General features: G+C 33.2%; 1 protein-coding gene across 1 annotated transcript in view; it reads right to left on the bottom strand.

Annotated features, from left to right (window-relative positions):
* The window catches only part of gig (TSC complex subunit tuberin), a 70534-nt gene that overhangs the window by 24566 nt on the left and 28001 nt on the right, over window positions 1–17967 (bottom strand). Inside the window, exons 17-26 of the mRNA XM_089240636.1 lie at window positions 17065–17166; window positions 16385–16507; window positions 12187–12293; window positions 11802–11937; window positions 11482–11604; window positions 10754–10894; window positions 9368–9557; window positions 6276–6369; window positions 5956–6058; window positions 3297–3403 (exon numbers count right to left, since the gene is read on the bottom strand). Of these exons, the coding sequence (XP_089096762.1) occupies window positions 3297–3403; window positions 5956–6058; window positions 6276–6369; window positions 9368–9557; window positions 10754–10894; window positions 11482–11604; window positions 11802–11937; window positions 12187–12293; window positions 16385–16507; window positions 17065–17166 (1226 nt within the window). The remainder of the gene's footprint in view (window positions 1–3296; window positions 3404–5955; window positions 6059–6275; window positions 6370–9367; window positions 9558–10753; window positions 10895–11481; window positions 11605–11801; window positions 11938–12186; window positions 12294–16384; window positions 16508–17064; window positions 17167–17967) is intronic.

The following is a 17967-nucleotide window of genomic DNA, read 5'->3' as shown; positions in this document are numbered from 1 at the left end:
TCGTGCATCCGTTATCATGTATTTGTGTATGTCTGTAACCGAATTATTGTAACTAACTGTACCATTAAACAAAATAGAAAACACTGGCGACCGAGGATTAAAAAAAAACCGGAACCATATCTGTTTATGAGATGAATACACAACCTCAACCAGTTGGCACCGCACCGTTCCAGTTTCATTTTGAACAGTTTGATGAATCCGTCGAAGATTGGAATAGCTACGAGGAGCGACTGGAATCATATTTCGCCGTTCACAATGTACCCGAAGAGAAGAAAGCATCGGCTTTGCTGAGCATCATCGGGCCACGCACCTACAGGATCCTAAAGAACCTGGCCACTCCAGATCTCCCATCTACAAAGTCCTACCACGAGATCGTCACCCTGTTATGAGGACATCTGAATCTGACTCCGAACGAGATGACGGAACGCTACAAGTTTTACAAGAGGAATCAACTTCAAGGTGAGTCAATAGCGGATTACCCAATCGAATTACAGAAACTTTCGCGGAATTATAACTTTGGACCGAATCTATCTGTGATGTTATGTGATACGTTCGTTATGGGTTTGAGTTCCGAAAATATCCAAAAGAAACTTCTGACTGTCGAAAATTCGATTACGATACTGCGAAATCTACAGCTCTCGGTTTAGAAACTGCATTGAAGGATGTCCAAGAAATGCATAATCAACTGTCGCAGCTCGGCGTGAAGAAAATCAGCGAAGTGTCTCGAATGGCACCTATGGGAAAACGATACCAGAGCAACGCGAACTCGGAATCTAAACATAAAGTGAAACCAGCGGGATAAACTCGTGCGTTGTTCGAGCACTTTTCACATGGCTCATCAGTGTAAATTCAAGGACAGCATTTGTACATTTTGTAAAAAGAAAGGACACCTACAGAAAGTGTTAGATCGAAAACTAATGTGAATCAGCTGAACCTGGAATCTGACGTGTTTCCTGTCAATATTCTACAGGCTAATAGAAACAAGAAGTTGATGTTTGATGTACACCTTGAGGGAAAGAAACTTTCCATGGAGTTGGATACCGGTGCCGCAGTATCATGCATGAATGTACAGGAATTCAAGAAAATATGTCCAAATGTAAAAATTCTGAAAACGAGCCTGGTTCTAAAGAACTTTGATCAATCGTTGGTGCATCCAGTGGGTCAAGCTACCGTGCAAGTACGTTATGAAAAGCAAACTACTACTCAGAACCTGTACTTGGTGAATCAACCAGTAAATGCAATTTTCGGAAGGGAATGGCTACAAACCTTGAAAATCAACTGGCCTGAGATGAAACATCTCACCCAAGAAGGTTCGAGATCTTCAAAGCTTGAGACCTTGCTTCAAAAATATTCTGAAATTTTCACCCCGGGTCTCGGTTGGTTGGAGAAATTACAGTGTCGCATCGAATTGAAAGCAGGAACCAAGCCGAAATTCATGAAAGCGAGACCAATCCCTTTCTCACTGAAAGAACGTGTCGAGAAAGAGCTGGACAGATTAGTCTCTGAAGACGTACTTGAACCTGTGAACCATAGTGAGTGGGCGACCCCCATCGTTCCAGTGGTGAAACGTGATGGAAACATTTGCATATGTGGCGATTACAAAGCTACCCTGAATCCGGTTCTAAAGGTTGATCAACATCTGTTGAAGAAAATAGATGACATCTTTGCGGAGCTTACGGGAGGAAAAGCATTTTCCAAGATTGATCTCGCCGAAGTTTACCTACAGATGACAGTGCAACCAAGAGATAGACACCTACTGACTATCAATACACACAGAGGGTTATTCCGATACAAGAGGATGAACTACGGGATAGCGTCAGCACCTGCTATTTGGCAGAGGAGTATCAAACAAGTTCTGGCTGGAATCCCTGGCATTCATGTATATTTGGACGATATCAAAGTTACCGGAGTCTCTGATGCTGAACACTTTGAAAGATTGAATGCTGTGTTCGAGCGCCTGAAACAATATGGTTTGAAGGTGAACAAAAAGAAAAGTGAGTTTTTCAGGGAATCAATTTATTATAGCGGATATAAAATCTATAAGAAGGGTCCATGGAAAACCTCAGAAAAAGTGAATGCTGTATTAAATGCACCAGTACCTAAGAATGTGTCCGAACTGAGAAGTTTCTTGGGATTAGTTCAGTATTATGGGAAATTTTGTCCAAATTTGTCAACAATGATTACACCTTTCAATAATTTGCTACGCAAGGATAGTGAGTACATATGGAATCAAAAATGTCAAAATGCATATGTGCTCTTGAAACAAGAGATAGCTTCCGATGGAATTTTAGCTCATTATGACCCTAAATTGCCTCTCGTGTTACAGACCGATGCTTCATCAGTTGGCATTGACGCCGTACTCAGTCATTACATGCCGGATGGTTCAGAAAGACCCATAAAGTTTGCATCACGTGCACTTTCAAGGACTGAAATGAAATATTCTCAGATTGACAGAGAAGCGTTGAGTATAGTGTGGGGTGTAAAAAAATTCTACCATTATTTGTTTAGGAGACATTTCTTTCTAGTAACGGACCATCGGCCCTTAGTGTCAATATTCTCTCCACACAAAGTTTACCTGTACTCTTGGCTACACGGATGTTGCATTACGCTATGTTTTTACAAGCATTTAATTATACGATTCAGTATCAAAACACCAAGGATCATGGGAATGCTGATGCCTTTTCGCCATAGATATTACTGTTTTCTTCCCCTTCCCCTTTTTTTGTTTCTTTGTGTATAATTTTTTTTTCTTGTTAGCTTTTTATTTTAATGGATGTATTATACACATAAATTATATACTCGATTCAACTATTGAAAATGACCGTACTCTTATGAAATTGGTGTGTCTACTAGTATACAAGGGATCCTATAGGATCCCTAGATGGATTTTTTTTTTGTAACAATAATAATGAAATTGAAATCCCCTGTAATGACATTTTATCATTTGACAATGCATAATGTTTTCAGATGCTCTAAAATTTATTTTGAGATATAAGAGATAAATCCCAGATCTGGTATATTTTTTAAACTAGTTAGTCACAGTTGAATTTCATTTGAAGAAATTCTTTTTTGCTATATATACATGGTTTAACAAATGAGATCTATTTTGTCTCTAGTATTTTAGAAAGCTGCAAAAAAGTTATTAATTATGAAGAGAGCTCAAAAGCATTTATAATTTACTCCTATATTACATCTGGAAAATGAAGGGGGGGGGGAGTAACATATGATAAAAATTAATTTCCATAAACCTCAAATATTTTTACGAAACAAAATATGCATAAACATATTTATCATACTTTGAATTACTTGAAGAAACTTTCGAATCTGTCATAGAACCATCTCTATTACTGTTCTGGCTTCCAGAATTTTTGTCATATGGTACAGACATATTACTGCGAAGACACTATGAGAAACAAATTCTTTAAAGTTTCATCAATATAATGATTGAAAAAACAACAAACTTGAAGACTTCAATTTTGCTATAAATAGATCAATACAGAAAAAATAAAATTATACATCATTTCTGAATTTCTTTTAAGCATCCAATCTATCTTAATGTTAAAACTACCCATTTAATCTATTTCTTTAATGCTTTGATCAATTTGAAAAAGTAGAAGGGGAGGAAGAGAAGAAACTACAATTTTAGTATAAAAAAATATGGACTGATCTGAAAAACAATACAATGTATGCTAGACTTTGTTTTGACTAATTTTTCAAATAACCCCTCAAAACAAAGTTTTCAAAATTCTCCAGACATCCATTTTGATGCAAAATGTGGGTGGACAATTTTTTTTTTATTTTAGTGCTTAGTTCAAACAGCTGTGCTATCACACACCTGAGCAAAGTGAAACAACTGAACAAAACAAAGAGGCTAGTCCTGAGAAGGAACCCCAGATTGGATGGTCATGTTTTAATAAAATATCAAGGCAATTCTTTTTATAAAAATGGCAAACATTTGTGTGTCAAAAGCGTGCACCAATATTTTATTTGATCTTTTCTGTTGGATTGTTGTTTCACTCAGTTTAAAAAAAATTACACATATTAATGATTGGAAAAACTGATCTAAATCTGTAGAAATATTATCTGTGCTGCTTGAAACAAACAAAAAGGCTTCTACAATGACCAGTGAGCTATTGAAAAATGACATGTTTGTATAAAAAATTCTGGAATTAGTAAAGTTTCAATATTTATTGGATTGTCCATATTAATATTGCTCAGCAAAAAGGCATTGAAATTGCGTACTACTTGATACAACTTCATTTGTTCAAACAATAATCAAGTTTCAATTCAAAATCTAAAATATTTTTATTACCATTTAAGTGCATGTAAAATGTTGAAAACATGAATTTCAATAAACAAATAATGAATCTTGATGCCAAAAAAAAAAAAAAAAAAAAAAATTAATAAAGAGTGTGAACAAGTTTTGTAATGGATGATCAAAAATTGGTTTCATAAGTAGGCATTAAGCATGGTCAAGAACATCGTACAATGATATACATTTACATCAAAAAGAATGTTTTATTTCCACCAAATGACATGTACTATAATATATGCACTAATATTATTTCCAAAAAGAAGTACCACCCGATTTTCGTCAGAACATATATATAGTTGAATCTCCACAAAAAAAAGTCTCTTCATCTCATAGAAAAATGTTACACAAAAATAATTTAATTAATAATAAAAATGTATTATTAGTGTGTTAACAAAAATGGAAACAGTAAAAATTTCAATACATCAAAATATTTACTAAATATTTGTTTAATATCTAGAGACTTACATATACAATTGTAGCGACATCTAGTTGAATATTCACCCACAGTGGCAAAATGACGACGTCACACTTTACATTTTTCCCTTAAAAAAGGATTGTTACCTAGCAATGCAAGTTACAAAGAAAATAGAATGTTTTTTGGAGTAGATGGCAAGAGACCATGTGTGCGAGAGGTCCTACATTTCTCTGTGTCTGTGCCTAATAAATTATGTTGTTTATTTATTTATTGAAACCTTCTGATTGCCATTATATTTCATGATGGTGTTCAACACCCGGTTTTACAGATAGGTGCGTATAACAATGTAAGCTTTCTCACAAAAAGTGGCATACAATGCCAGAATACAATGCTTTAGCTATTTTCTAATGTAAGCACCACCAACATTGATACATTTTACATATTCTGCTGGAATTGAAAAAAAAAACTTTCCTCCTAAAACTCGTAAACTCTTTGACTCTACAGATTTTTGACAGTCTGTTTGATTACTGAATTGTTTCCAAAGTGAGGTCCACAAAGTGCTGATCATTAATATATCAACCTATTGATAGGACATGGTGTGATCAGCACATACACTCTGTAAACAATTATGAATATCTGACACCTCTATGGATTTTTCCCAAACTTCACGTGACAGGCCATAAAACACAGCAGTGCACACATCTCCACTGAGCATGGACTCCCTTGTCCTCTGTTTATCTCTCTTATCAAGTATTCTTTGTGCAAGTTCTTTGACTTCTACTCTCGATCCTCCTATCATGCATTCAGAAGAGTCAGAAAATATTGAGCATTTGTTTTTGACCCAAAATTATGACATTCCCTTTTCATCTATCTTTACACAAAATTTATATTAGGAACATTCTTTGCAGATCCTTAATGTGTGCATAATGCTGTTTGTAGAATAAAATATATTTAATATCTTTCTATTATAATACATGGATAAATTTTGCTATAAAGAGCATGATGCTATAAATTTTAGAATCATGAAAAAAAACCAGACAATAGAAAGCCATGAATAAGGAAAAATGTCAGTTTTCAAAGATCTTCTACTCAGATATTGCTAACTGATTTAGGTAACAAATATTTGTTCAAAGTTACCCTGAACACCAAGTCTAACATAATTAAATTTTTATTATAATCAAAAGCTTCACAACTTATGCATGAGAAAAGACAATGAGCTACGTACATTAGTTATGTATACTGCGAATTCTTTTCTGAACGGAATTCTGCATTTAAGAAACCACATGGCTATCACATGGTGAGAAAGAGCAACCGTGTATTGGTTGAACCTAACAATGGTAAAGAAAAAAAAAGAAGAAAATATGTATTTTTTTTCATTATAATGATGTATTATTGTACAGCTCCAAATTCAGATGATGTAACACCTTGATTGCAATGAAATATATGTTAATATATGTTCATGACTAAAAACTACAATCAGCTTAACTTTTATAGAGTAATTTTATCAAATTTTCTTTCCACAATCTAATAAGTGAAATTACTCACTTAAATGGATTGGTATACGGAAGAGCAACAGCAAATATACTTCTATACTGGTCTTCAACAAAGCTAACGTAAAGTTGTGGCAATCGAATTAAATCTAAAGAAAACCAAATATATTCAGAAAAATACCAGATGAAAACATTTTTTTGAAAAAGAGACATGATAATAAAGAGACATGACATCCTTATTTTTATGGGCATCTTTTTATCAGCCACCTCGTTGGGCATTTTGTCTGTTGTGGCGTTGTATTTGTATAATTTTACTTTATAAAATACCATATTTACTCAAATTCAGCATGCCCCTAAATCTAATACACACTTTATTTCTCAGTTCAAAATACAGATATTTTTTCTCTATATACAAATATAAGGCCACAACAGGAAAAATGCCAAACGAAGTAGCTGATAAAAAAAAAAAAGAAATCATGCACAAGAAAAATTCATATACTCAAAACAGAATCCTTGTAAATAGGTTTCCCTGCATCGATTTTAGAGGGAAAAGTGTTCATTAGATCCCAATAAATCATGTCAAATTTATTACTATCATTATGCAAGCAAGCACAAAAAATATGAGAAAAATATAGAAAAAAAATTTTACCAAGAAGTCAAGTAAAAAAAATGACTCATTCTGGTAAATGCTATTATTCGGGATCTAATGAACACTTTTCCTTCCAAAATTGATGCGTGAAACCTATTTACCTAGATGCTTTCTTGGGTAAATGACTTTTTAATATGGACAACAAAATATTGAACAGATAAAATTGAATATACAGTACTGGGGATATATATAGTATAGGAACAAAAATCATGAGATATGAGAGATATCTTTTTTCAAAGCTGCATCTGGCAACAGTATTCCCAATGCCTTATTCAAAAACATTTCCAAAAAATCTTCAAAACAACAGTTTCCCCATTCTTTACGTATGTCCAGGGTTTTTTGACTACATTTTGGACTTTTTAATTTATTTTTTGACATTTTTTTGTAATCTCTAAAATATTCCCTGTAATTTTTGTATTCTACAACTTTGTATATATTCTTCTCATGCTTCATTTTGCTTATAATCTGAAGCTATGTATATATATCTGTAGTATTTTTATTTCTTCAACGTATATATTTTTTTCATTGTCATTTTTTTGTCCAACATGTTTTTTGAGAAGGCAGGTATTGGGGAACAAGGGTTGGCATTTTTAATGCAATCAGGCATAGCTACCTTTCAGAAACGTCTACTCTTTTCGAACCTAGCATAGGGTTCCCCCTGATGACGACCCACTGCATAGGTTCGATTTCACTGTCCTAAAATTCCATCTTGTGTATTTATTTTTTTCTCTTCAAGTAATAACTTTTTTAGTATATATATAAATTCATGGCACAGAGGAGTGCGATTTAAAAACAGTTTTACATGATGCCTTAAAGAAAATAAATAAATAAAATAATATATATATGAACACACACATATATTTTGGAGTGAAAAGAAAAAACAAGATGCTGCATGTAAATAAATTCAACTGTTATGTTATTTAAGAATTACATGAACAACAAAAAATCATTAAACAAGTTTTCTATGCCATCCAGAAAGAATACGTATTGCTTGACACATTTCTTAAGCATAAAATATCATTGTAGCATTTTGGAATAAGATAAATAAAATGTTTCTTCAAAAATGTTTTATGAGGTAATGAAAGTGAACAAATATTATTTAGTCTATTTGAAGATCAAGATGTATTTAAAGGTAATGAGAATTGACCTTTGGTATAAAAGAATGGATTTGTAGAAATATAATTGGCATAATATAAGTATTCCGAGATGTTGATGAAGTTGTATTGATGGTGTAGTAAAATCATATTTGTAATAATTCTAATTATTCGCTTTTGTAGGCTGATTATAGGGAAAAGGGTTGAAAGATAGTTAGAACCCCAAACAAGCCATCCATTAGGAGTGAGTGAAACAAGGAGTAATAAAAAGTTAGTAAAAAAGACTGATTCAAGTAAGGTTTGAGATAGTAAAATTTATATGACTCTTCCATTTAAGATTGTGATTAATGTGTATGCCAAGGTATTTAATTGTAGTAACTTGTCCAAGCATGAACAATTACAATCGGAACTAATAGTACAATCAATGTTATGGGAAATTAAATTAGGGTTAAAATGAATGCTATTTGAGAAGAGAAAATTTATAAACTTAGTTTTTGATGCGTCTATCGTAGGTTGTCAGAAAGAAACAACTTTCGAACTCTAATTAAATTAGTATCTGGAAATCATCAGCTGAGTAAAGTAATACTGTATCATTGGCGGACGTTATTACATTGTCATTTATGTTTAAGTTGCATAAATAATTTATGAACATTAAAAATACTAATGGTCCCATGTTAAAGCCCAGAGGAATGACTTTCACTATTTTCAATGGGGTGCTAAGGCTATTGTGAATTTTGACTGCTTGCGTTTTATGGGTTACATAAGAAGCAATTAGATTGAAAGCATTATCTGATTCTATAATTTGAAACTTTATATAATGATTCATACTATCAAAAGCATTTCTTATGTCAAGAAATATTGCTATGGTTTTTATATTTATCAATATTTTCAGCAATAAATTTAGTAAATGTTACAAGAGCAGTTTCTGTATATTTTTAATAGGAAAGAATCCAAACTGATTGTTAGAGAAGAAATTCAAATGTGACAAAAAAGAAAAAGATCTATTTTTGATAATTGTTTTAAATACTTTGAGATAGAAGGTAAAACTGGCATTGGCCTGAATTTATTAAAATCATTCAGATCTCTAGATTTATAAATAGAGTGAGTGAAATGGTTATGACAGCTGATTTTAGACTTTGGTAATTCACCACTAGCAATACATGTTATTAAATCTGAGAGTATTCAAAACATTATATGGAAGAATTTTCGAGACCTTGGTGTTGATTGTTTCCGCAAAGGATCCAGAAGCGGACAATTTTTTAATAATTGTCAAGACTTCATCAGCTATATATCATATATATATATATATATATATATATATATATATATATATATATATATATATATATATATATATATATATAAAAAGAAACAAAGAAAAAATTACAAATCTGCAGAGCTTACTTGATAGAAACTCTAGAACAGGAACAGCAACATTAACAGTAGCAGACAGTTGAGATAAATTCATAAGAACATCTGGCATCATCTTAACAAGCATGTTTCTCATTTCAAGTGAGCAAAGTGTGAGCCCTTCAATGCAAATTTTTGCACTTCTAGACTTCAAACCAGATTTCAGGCACTTGATTAGAATTCGCTAAAATTTTTAAACGAATTAGAATAAATTCACACACAAATATTGTGTATCAAACATATTTTGATTTTGAAAAGAAAACTGCCAAACTTTTTTTAAACGTAGTATTTTCTACAAGAAATGGAACATTTATACAAATACTTTACATACTCGTGTATAAGCTGAGTTTTTGTTAAAAAAAAATTAATTAATTGGGGGAGGCAGCAGCTCACACACAGGTTTAACTTTTAGGAGAAATTATCAACCCCCACCAAATCATAAAGTCACACGGCGTCTGCACGGCTAGCTTGAAGATCTGTGACGTCTTTAGCATCACTAATAAGTAAAGTGATTTTTGTAGCTACAGCTGACCAGTAGAGGGTTCTGTGTAGCTATAGACAGACATACATGACCGCAGAGAGAGACCATCTTAGGATGGTTTATGCACTTTTCCAAAGGGATGGTTCATCTCGGAGAGCCTGACAATGTCAGACTCAATTGAACCAGAATCAATGTAGCTACAGACAGAGCCACAATTAGTTGTTTAGGGCAAGCATTGCATTTCGGCACCCCCTTGTACTATTGAAAGAAAGGTTGCAGGGTGAAATTTGCATCCCTTCTGGTGTGACATCTGGGCACTAAACCCAACTCTAGTTGCAGCAGATAGTGAGGTGAAACCCAAGTGGTAATTTTTTCCCAGAGTCGGTAAAAGTCGTGATCACTCAAGAGGTAGCCATTAATCCATTCAAAACATTGTCACCTTATGAAGTAACTGCCAGCAAATACAAGACAACGAAAAATGATAATTTGCATATAATGCTTCTCTCAAACTCTCAGAAAGGTTGAACAATTTTTCTTTGTAGCTTTTATTGCATGAAAATATATGAATTTTTCCCCTCTAAAATGCGATGATTTTTGGAGTGGGTGGGGGGGGGGGTCAGCTTATACACAGTTCTCAATTTATCATGGTTTTGGTGGTCCTGAAGCAGAAGGGGTTGGCTTATACATGAGTACATACGGTGTGTTGTTCTTTTATAACATCGCACAAAAAGATTTCAGATGCTCATATAAGAACCTCAAATCCAAAGTAGAGTTGGCCATCAGACCATGAATTTTTCTGTCCCCTTTCTTAAATTAAATTCATAGTAGGAGTTGTAATTTAAAAAATTACCATCACATTTCCTGTGACATGTATAAAATAAAGATAAATTGAGATATACCTGATAGTGCCCTTCTAACTGAGAGTGATATGCAGTGAGACATGTTATCACAGGGAATACCTGAGCTCTGAACTCAGTACGTGTTAAGCGAGCTGGAACATTGTATAGTTTTTCTGGATAGCTATCACTCTGTTCATTTATCTGTAAAGAAAAATGCAAAAAGTCAATAAACCTAATAAAATTTTCATAAAAATATACAAATCAACTTTGATTTTTTAAAAACATGGCTTCAATTAAAGTAATTTAACTTTATTTAAAAGGATTTGAATGAACTTTGAAAATTGTGTAAATTTACGAAACCATGTGCAGCTAATAGTGAAAAAGAAAAAAAACAATGTTAAAACTTGCAAAAATTGTTGAAAATAAAATGCACAATTTTTGTTGATTTTTTGCAAGCATTATAACATTTGGCTATTAATAATTCAAGACTTGCAATACTTTGAATCATAGATTTGATTCTGTTGTGTGTTTGTTTCATCCAATATTTTCTAGGGGGCAACAATTTGAGTTGGAGAAATGTCAACATGACACTAGAACTCACAATGACCCCTAAAGGGTACAGCCAATCTTATCCATTGAACAACAGCTGCAAAAATCTCAGCAGCCATTTCGTTTAATGTTATAAACAAATATTTTTTTTTTTGGTGCAAAGGCAGCATAACTTTTTTTTTCCAAACTGATGCAAAAGAATTTCAACTGATAATTCCCTTTTTTGTTATCTGACTTACCAGAGACCACAAGGCAAGGCATAAAGAATTCATATTACAAGCTCCCGTTATTAATAATGCTTTGTTTTGAAGCAATTTCAATAGACCTGTAAACATCATTTCCAGCAATGGCCAGTCTCTCTCCTGAGAAAAAAGAAATTAGTGAATAAATATTATATGCCTTATGACAATTGATACAGAGATTTCTGACGTTTCTGATAGAAAAAATATAGAAAAAATTAAAATTGATATTGGTCACTAATAGTAGTAACAGGTTTCATCAATAAGTGAATTATGTTTATGAAAATAGGAAAAAAAACTTTGGATGAAAAAAAAATCACCTCTTTTAATGCTTTTATGATTATCTGGAACATGTCTTCAAAACACAGACACATTGGAAAGAAATCAAACACAGATGTTCCAGAAGATACTGTTGGACTTAATGGAACAGCTGAGTCAGATTCAGAAAGTACTTCCCTGATTGTGTTAAAAAAAAAGAAGATTTAATTATGTGATTAAGCATGTAACACTTCATTTAAGTAATAACCTAATATCAATTTAGCATACGAGACCTAATGTTAAAACATTATTAAGCATGCTTTTCAGTCAGGCAATTTTCAACAAAATTTCTTTCTAACATGAAAAAAAAAAAAACAATCAAAAGCATATAAAGCAAGTGAATCTATATTTTTCATGCAAGATGTTTTGGTGAAAAACATTATTTACCTATTAATAACACAGGAGACATACATGCTATATTCCACTTTCTCATCCACCATTAAACCAACTTGCAACTTAGAATTTGTTCTAATCTTGAGGAAGAAATCCATTATCTATACAAAAAAAAAAAAAGACATCACTATTGCCTCTTAGGATGGGCTAAAAAATTTTGTAATCAGATTTAGTTTTTTATTGTATTCTTCCATCTTTCTGTTAACTCTATTCATTTCATTTGCAATGAGTTGCTGAAAATTATTTATTGAAAAGAATTTTCTTGATTAGTATATTGACTCAGTCAAAAGTTAGAAAAAAAAGTGAGTGGTTTCAGATCACAAAGATTTGGGAAATTTCATTAGTCAAATAATAACACTGAGAAAGATTTCACTTTCAGAGTCAGAGTGTTGTTTTAGGATTTGAACATAGCAGGTTCTGAATATGATGCAAATGACCTTCTGACCATTTGCAATCCATACTTTTCACTAGGGTTGGCAAGTTTTTGCCACAGAGGAAAAAAAACGTACTAGTAAAAATAGTTTTTGCCGATGGCAAAAAATTGAAAAAATTTGAACTTTTATTTTTAAGGAGCAAGTTCAGAGAACCTTAACTTATTTAAAAGGTGAAACATTTAAAGGTAGTTTTTTTTTATCTCTGGAATCAGCTGTTTTTCTTTTAATGAGGCAAAAGCATTTGAGATAAATATCAATAAAAACCATTTCTGCCAAGCAGGTAGCACTTATCCAAACGTCCCCTTGGTCAAACACAGAAGGAACTAAAAACCCAGACTCTGTTACCAGCTGCTTATATTTTCATCTTAATTTTGAAACATTCTACTGACAACCTTTTGAAAACCGCTAATATAATCTAAGCACAGACTAAATTTAAAAAATTATATTAATTGAAATTTTTTACATAAATTAAAAATTTACTGCTTATATTTTATTGTGTGGCGTATCTATCCCTTTCTCTGAAAAGTGTTATGTCAGGATGAATTTCTTGGATAAGTAAAACAAGAAACCAAAAATCGAATCCTACTGCATAATTACACAAGTTCACTAACTGAAGAATGTACCAAGAAAAGAAACGTATTGAGCTAATGAAAGAGGCAAAAGGGGCAAAGAACATCTAAATAGGAAAAATAAGAAAATGCATAACAAATTTTGTGATGCATTACTAGTTCACAGTAAATAATGGTTGACATTTTCTTAATTAGATATAAAATTGGTAACAAGTGTTGAAAAATAAATTAATTCCATACATAATATTAAAATACAATATATCGTTAAATTTGATTGTCAGTGTACCGTGACAAAATCTTTTTTCAAAACTACCGCTTTTTTAATATTTATTTAAATAAATTGCATAATTAAAATTCACTAGCAATCATTTGAAATTACCAATAATTTTATTTTCAATTAAAAACACCAATTTTATTTATAATTATGATGAATTTTAAGATTTGATATTCGGCCAAAATCACTTCATCCCATCCCTAAATGTAAGAGATGTAGAAAGAAGGACTAGTTTTCTGAAGGGAGTTGCATGACAGAAGTCAGAGTATAGGAAATTTCTGCTTGTTTCATTAGTTTTGATATGGGTCAGTAAATTTAGTACTTGTTGCATTAAAAAATATTGATTGCTATGATTGACTAAGCTCGCAGTATTTTAATTTTTGACTTTTTGTTGAAACTTTTTTTGAAAATGTTTTTATTAAGGAATCTTTTAAATTAAAAGAAAACATTACAATAGCTTGCTACATTAGCAAACATCAGATAATATTAGAACTATTTTCAAGGATTATAAAAAGTGCTGACAAAATCTTGGCAAAATGTAGGAAATTTGGCTGTATGCAACGTATCAAAGCTGCCAGGATGAAAGCACATAATACACTACTGGCCACCGTAAATGCAACACCCTGAAGGAAGCATGCAAATAATATGAAATTTACAACATGCATTAGCGGAGGTGAGATATGCAAATGATTAGAATTTCAGCGCAGACGCACATAACGCGCGCCTGTGGCGCCACTTCAAAGCGCTATTTAAGGCTTGGAGATTTCGAAGATTTGAAGTACGGCAATTGTGTTTTTCTTGTGGTTTTTTCAAAAAAACGATCAATTATGCCTCGTAGAAAACAGCGATCATCTTTTGATCAAGTATCCGAGTTTGACAGAGGAAGGATAGTGGCCTACCGAGATTGTGGATTATCTTTCAGGGAAATCGGTAGTCGTGTTGGACGAAACCAAATAACTGTAATGCGGATATGTGATCGTTGGATACAGGAGGGTACGACGGACCGATGTGTTCGATCACATCCACCTCAGTGTAAAACAGGCAAACAGTGCACCACTTCACGTGATAACAGGCGTATTGTGCGTATGGCAGTGACGGATCGCTCAGCCACACCACAGCACAGCACATTAAGTCTGTACTGCATCATCCAGTGTCTGCGCGTACCATTTGACGCCGTTTATAGCAGAGTGGTCTGTCCGCAAGACGTCCATTGTTTCGTCTACCCTTGACGCAGAACCACAGACGTCTCCGCCGCCAATGCTGCGATGAAAGAAGGATGTGGACGGCACAATGGAATGAAATTGTCTTTACTGACGAGTCACGCTTCTGTCTGCAACACCACGATGGTCGGATTCGAGTCTGGAGACACCGTGGAGAGAGGATGCTGAACAGCTGCGTTATGCACTGCCACACTGGTCCTGCACCGGGTATTATGGTATGGGGCGGTATTGGATATCACTCTCGCACTCCTCTAGTACGCATTGCCGGTACTTTAAAAAGGCAGCGCTACATCTCCGAGGTGTTGGAGCCAGTTGTCCTTCCTTACCTTCAGGGCTTGCCCACAGCCATATTTCAACAGGATAATGCGCGACCACACGTGGCACGCATTGTCCAAAGGTTCTTCGTCAATCGCCACATTGAATTGCTTCCCTGGCCAGCTCGCTCTCCGGATCTTTCGCCGATAGAAAACATGTGGTCCATGGTTGCTCAACGATTGACCCAGATTACATCCCCAGCTGCCTGGTCTGCTGTACCCCAAGAACACATCCAAAGTCTCTTTGAATCAATGCCGAGGCGTGTGGCTGCGGTGATCTCCAACAATGGCGGCTACTCTGGCTACTGATTTTGGCAGGAACCACACTTCACAGAAGTCTATAAATTTAATCATTTGATGCTTGGTCAACATGTTATCTACAAAATAAATATTGTTGCAATATCTCTTGTCTTTCTTGGTGTTGCAATTTGGGTGGCCAGCAGTGTAGTTAAGCACAACTATAAACCTTGTTATTCTGTTGTTTTTGTAGAATTATAATCTTTTCCCCTACTTTTCCATTTGGTAATCATGACAACCAAAAACCCACCACCTCATATAAGAAATGTTATATGGTTATGTATGGTCTAATGTTATAACTTTGAATATGTCGCACAAGTATATATATTTATAATACATTCATTAAAAACACACATTCTTAATGCTTTTTGCTCAAATACACACCACTTACATGAAAAGCTCCTGAAAGTGATATATCTCTTCACTAATATTAATAGAAATATGTGAAAAAATAGTGGAAACTGTATCCATCAGCATTGTATTTCTAACAATTGATAATTACATAACATACAACGGTTTTTAACAGCTGGCTGATGCGAAGCCAGCAAAATATATTTTGGAAAGAAAGCAAATTCAACTGTCACAGCAGGGAATCGAACGTACATCCTTTCACTTTCCCGGTCAACGCCCTAGAGCCTAGACCACTACACTACAGAGGCAACAAACATCTCAATCTTCCATTGGAGCTCGTGTGCACTGAACGGGACTGTACATGGACTGTCGGACCTAACTCAGGCCAAAGCTCACAATTGCTGACACCAGATGGCAACTTATCCGAGGATGATGTCACTCTCCGCTATCCATACAAAGGTTTTTAACAGCTGGCTGATGTGAAGATATATTTTGGAAAGAGAGACAATTCAACTGCCCATGCGGGGAATCATGGAAAACCATTCCCCGAAGGGGCAGTTGAATTTTCTCTTTCCAAAACATATCTTCCCATCAGCCAGCTGTTAAAAACTTTTGTATGGATAGTGGAGAGTGGCATAATCCTTGAATTACATAACATGAATAGTGTAATGTCTATTTTTTTTATTTTTGCCTGATTTAAAAATGATAATAAAAATATAAATAGGAAGTTTACCAGTCTTCGTATTCTCACGTCTCCTTCCTGAAATGAAAGGTGTTCATATTTTGCCTGAATATGGTTGACGAGCATATTGTATATTCTGACTGAATGGCTGGCAGGAAGAGTATGAAGTTTTTTCTGCAAGAAAAAAAACTTCACAATTTTTTCATCTAAAAAGGAACACATAAGTAACTAATTTCAATGTGTATAATGCTCATCATACATTCAAAGAATGTATTCTTACCTTTATAATATTTAAGATAAAAAAATTATAATCATTACTTATCAGGAAAACATTACATAGTTTTAGTAGAAATTATTCTTCTGAGATCTTCCTTATCAATAAAGTCTATTCCAGTTAACCAGATGAAACAAAATTATCAATTTCAAAGGAAAATATGAATGCATATTAGATTATGTTATACATTCATCATTCTATCAGTTCATTTTTTTTTCATGACTTTTTTTTTTTAAATCAAAAATTATTCATGTGTGCATCCCCTATAACCAATTTCATAAAGTCCACCTGTTTAAATTGGCAGGAACATGCTACTTATATTTGTTGATGCAAACTAAGTACCACAAAATATTCAGATTACAATACAGGTACAAAAAGATATCCTTAAAAAAATGTCAGGTAAATTTAAAGTGTATTAAATTGATTTTTTCACTTCAAAGACAATGAAATCACTAACTCTGAATATTCTCACTAAACCTGATATAGCAGATTCTATATCAACACAGGAACTTTTCATTACTACCCCAGCAGACATGGCATTAGATTTTCTTTTCATGACCTGCAGAAAAAAAAATGCATTATCAGAAGAGAAAAGAAAATATGCATATATACCTAATATTGCTAGTTTAGATATATATTCAACATCAATATTTTTTATGGGTATCTTTCCTCAGCCAACTTGTTGGGCATTTTGTCTGTTGTAGACTTTGTATTTGATGCTTTCAACCACTATCAGTTACATCTAAAAATGGTAGTTTTTAAATGTATTCGTTCTCAAGTCTCAAAAAAAAATTTAGTAATGGAAAGACTATTGATACATTTAGCTCTAATTTTAAAATGATTAAAATTTTTTTTTTCTGAAATCAGACGTATCCCTCATCCAATTATTATTATACATACTTTTGTATAAGCTATAAAAGTAATAATTTTACAATAAGATAGTTAAAAACTATTTTAATCTTTCCTACTGTATCTGATTGGTTATTAAATTATTCCTTATACATTATTGAAAAATTATTTACATCTAATATATATATTTAATAAATTCCTTTTCCCATACAATGATTTATAACTTAACTCAATTTCAATATACAGTAGTGCCACTGTGTCAACGGCTGATTGGTTCTAAGTGTATTTGCAGATACTAGAAAACATGGACAGTAAAGAACAGATTTTTGGACCTAAACATGTGACAAAGCATGGATGTATAAAATCTGCCCAAGTGACCAATCTGTCCCATTCAATGATTTTATATGACTTACTAATAAATTTATGAAATATTTTCATAATAAATTAAAGAAATAGGATGAGGTAAACTACTGACATCGATTGAGGGTCTGATTTCTGCACTAATTAAAGC

Source organism: Pholcus phalangioides, unplaced genomic scaffold, assembly GCF_987345545.1.
Source record: "Pholcus phalangioides strain wild (caught in Gottingen) unplaced genomic scaffold, Ppha-v1.0 ptg000013l_1, whole genome shotgun sequence".
Classification (NCBI taxonomy): Eukaryota; Metazoa; Arthropoda; class Arachnida; order Araneae; family Pholcidae; genus Pholcus; species Pholcus phalangioides.
This window is presented reverse-complemented; position numbering and strand designations above follow the sequence as displayed.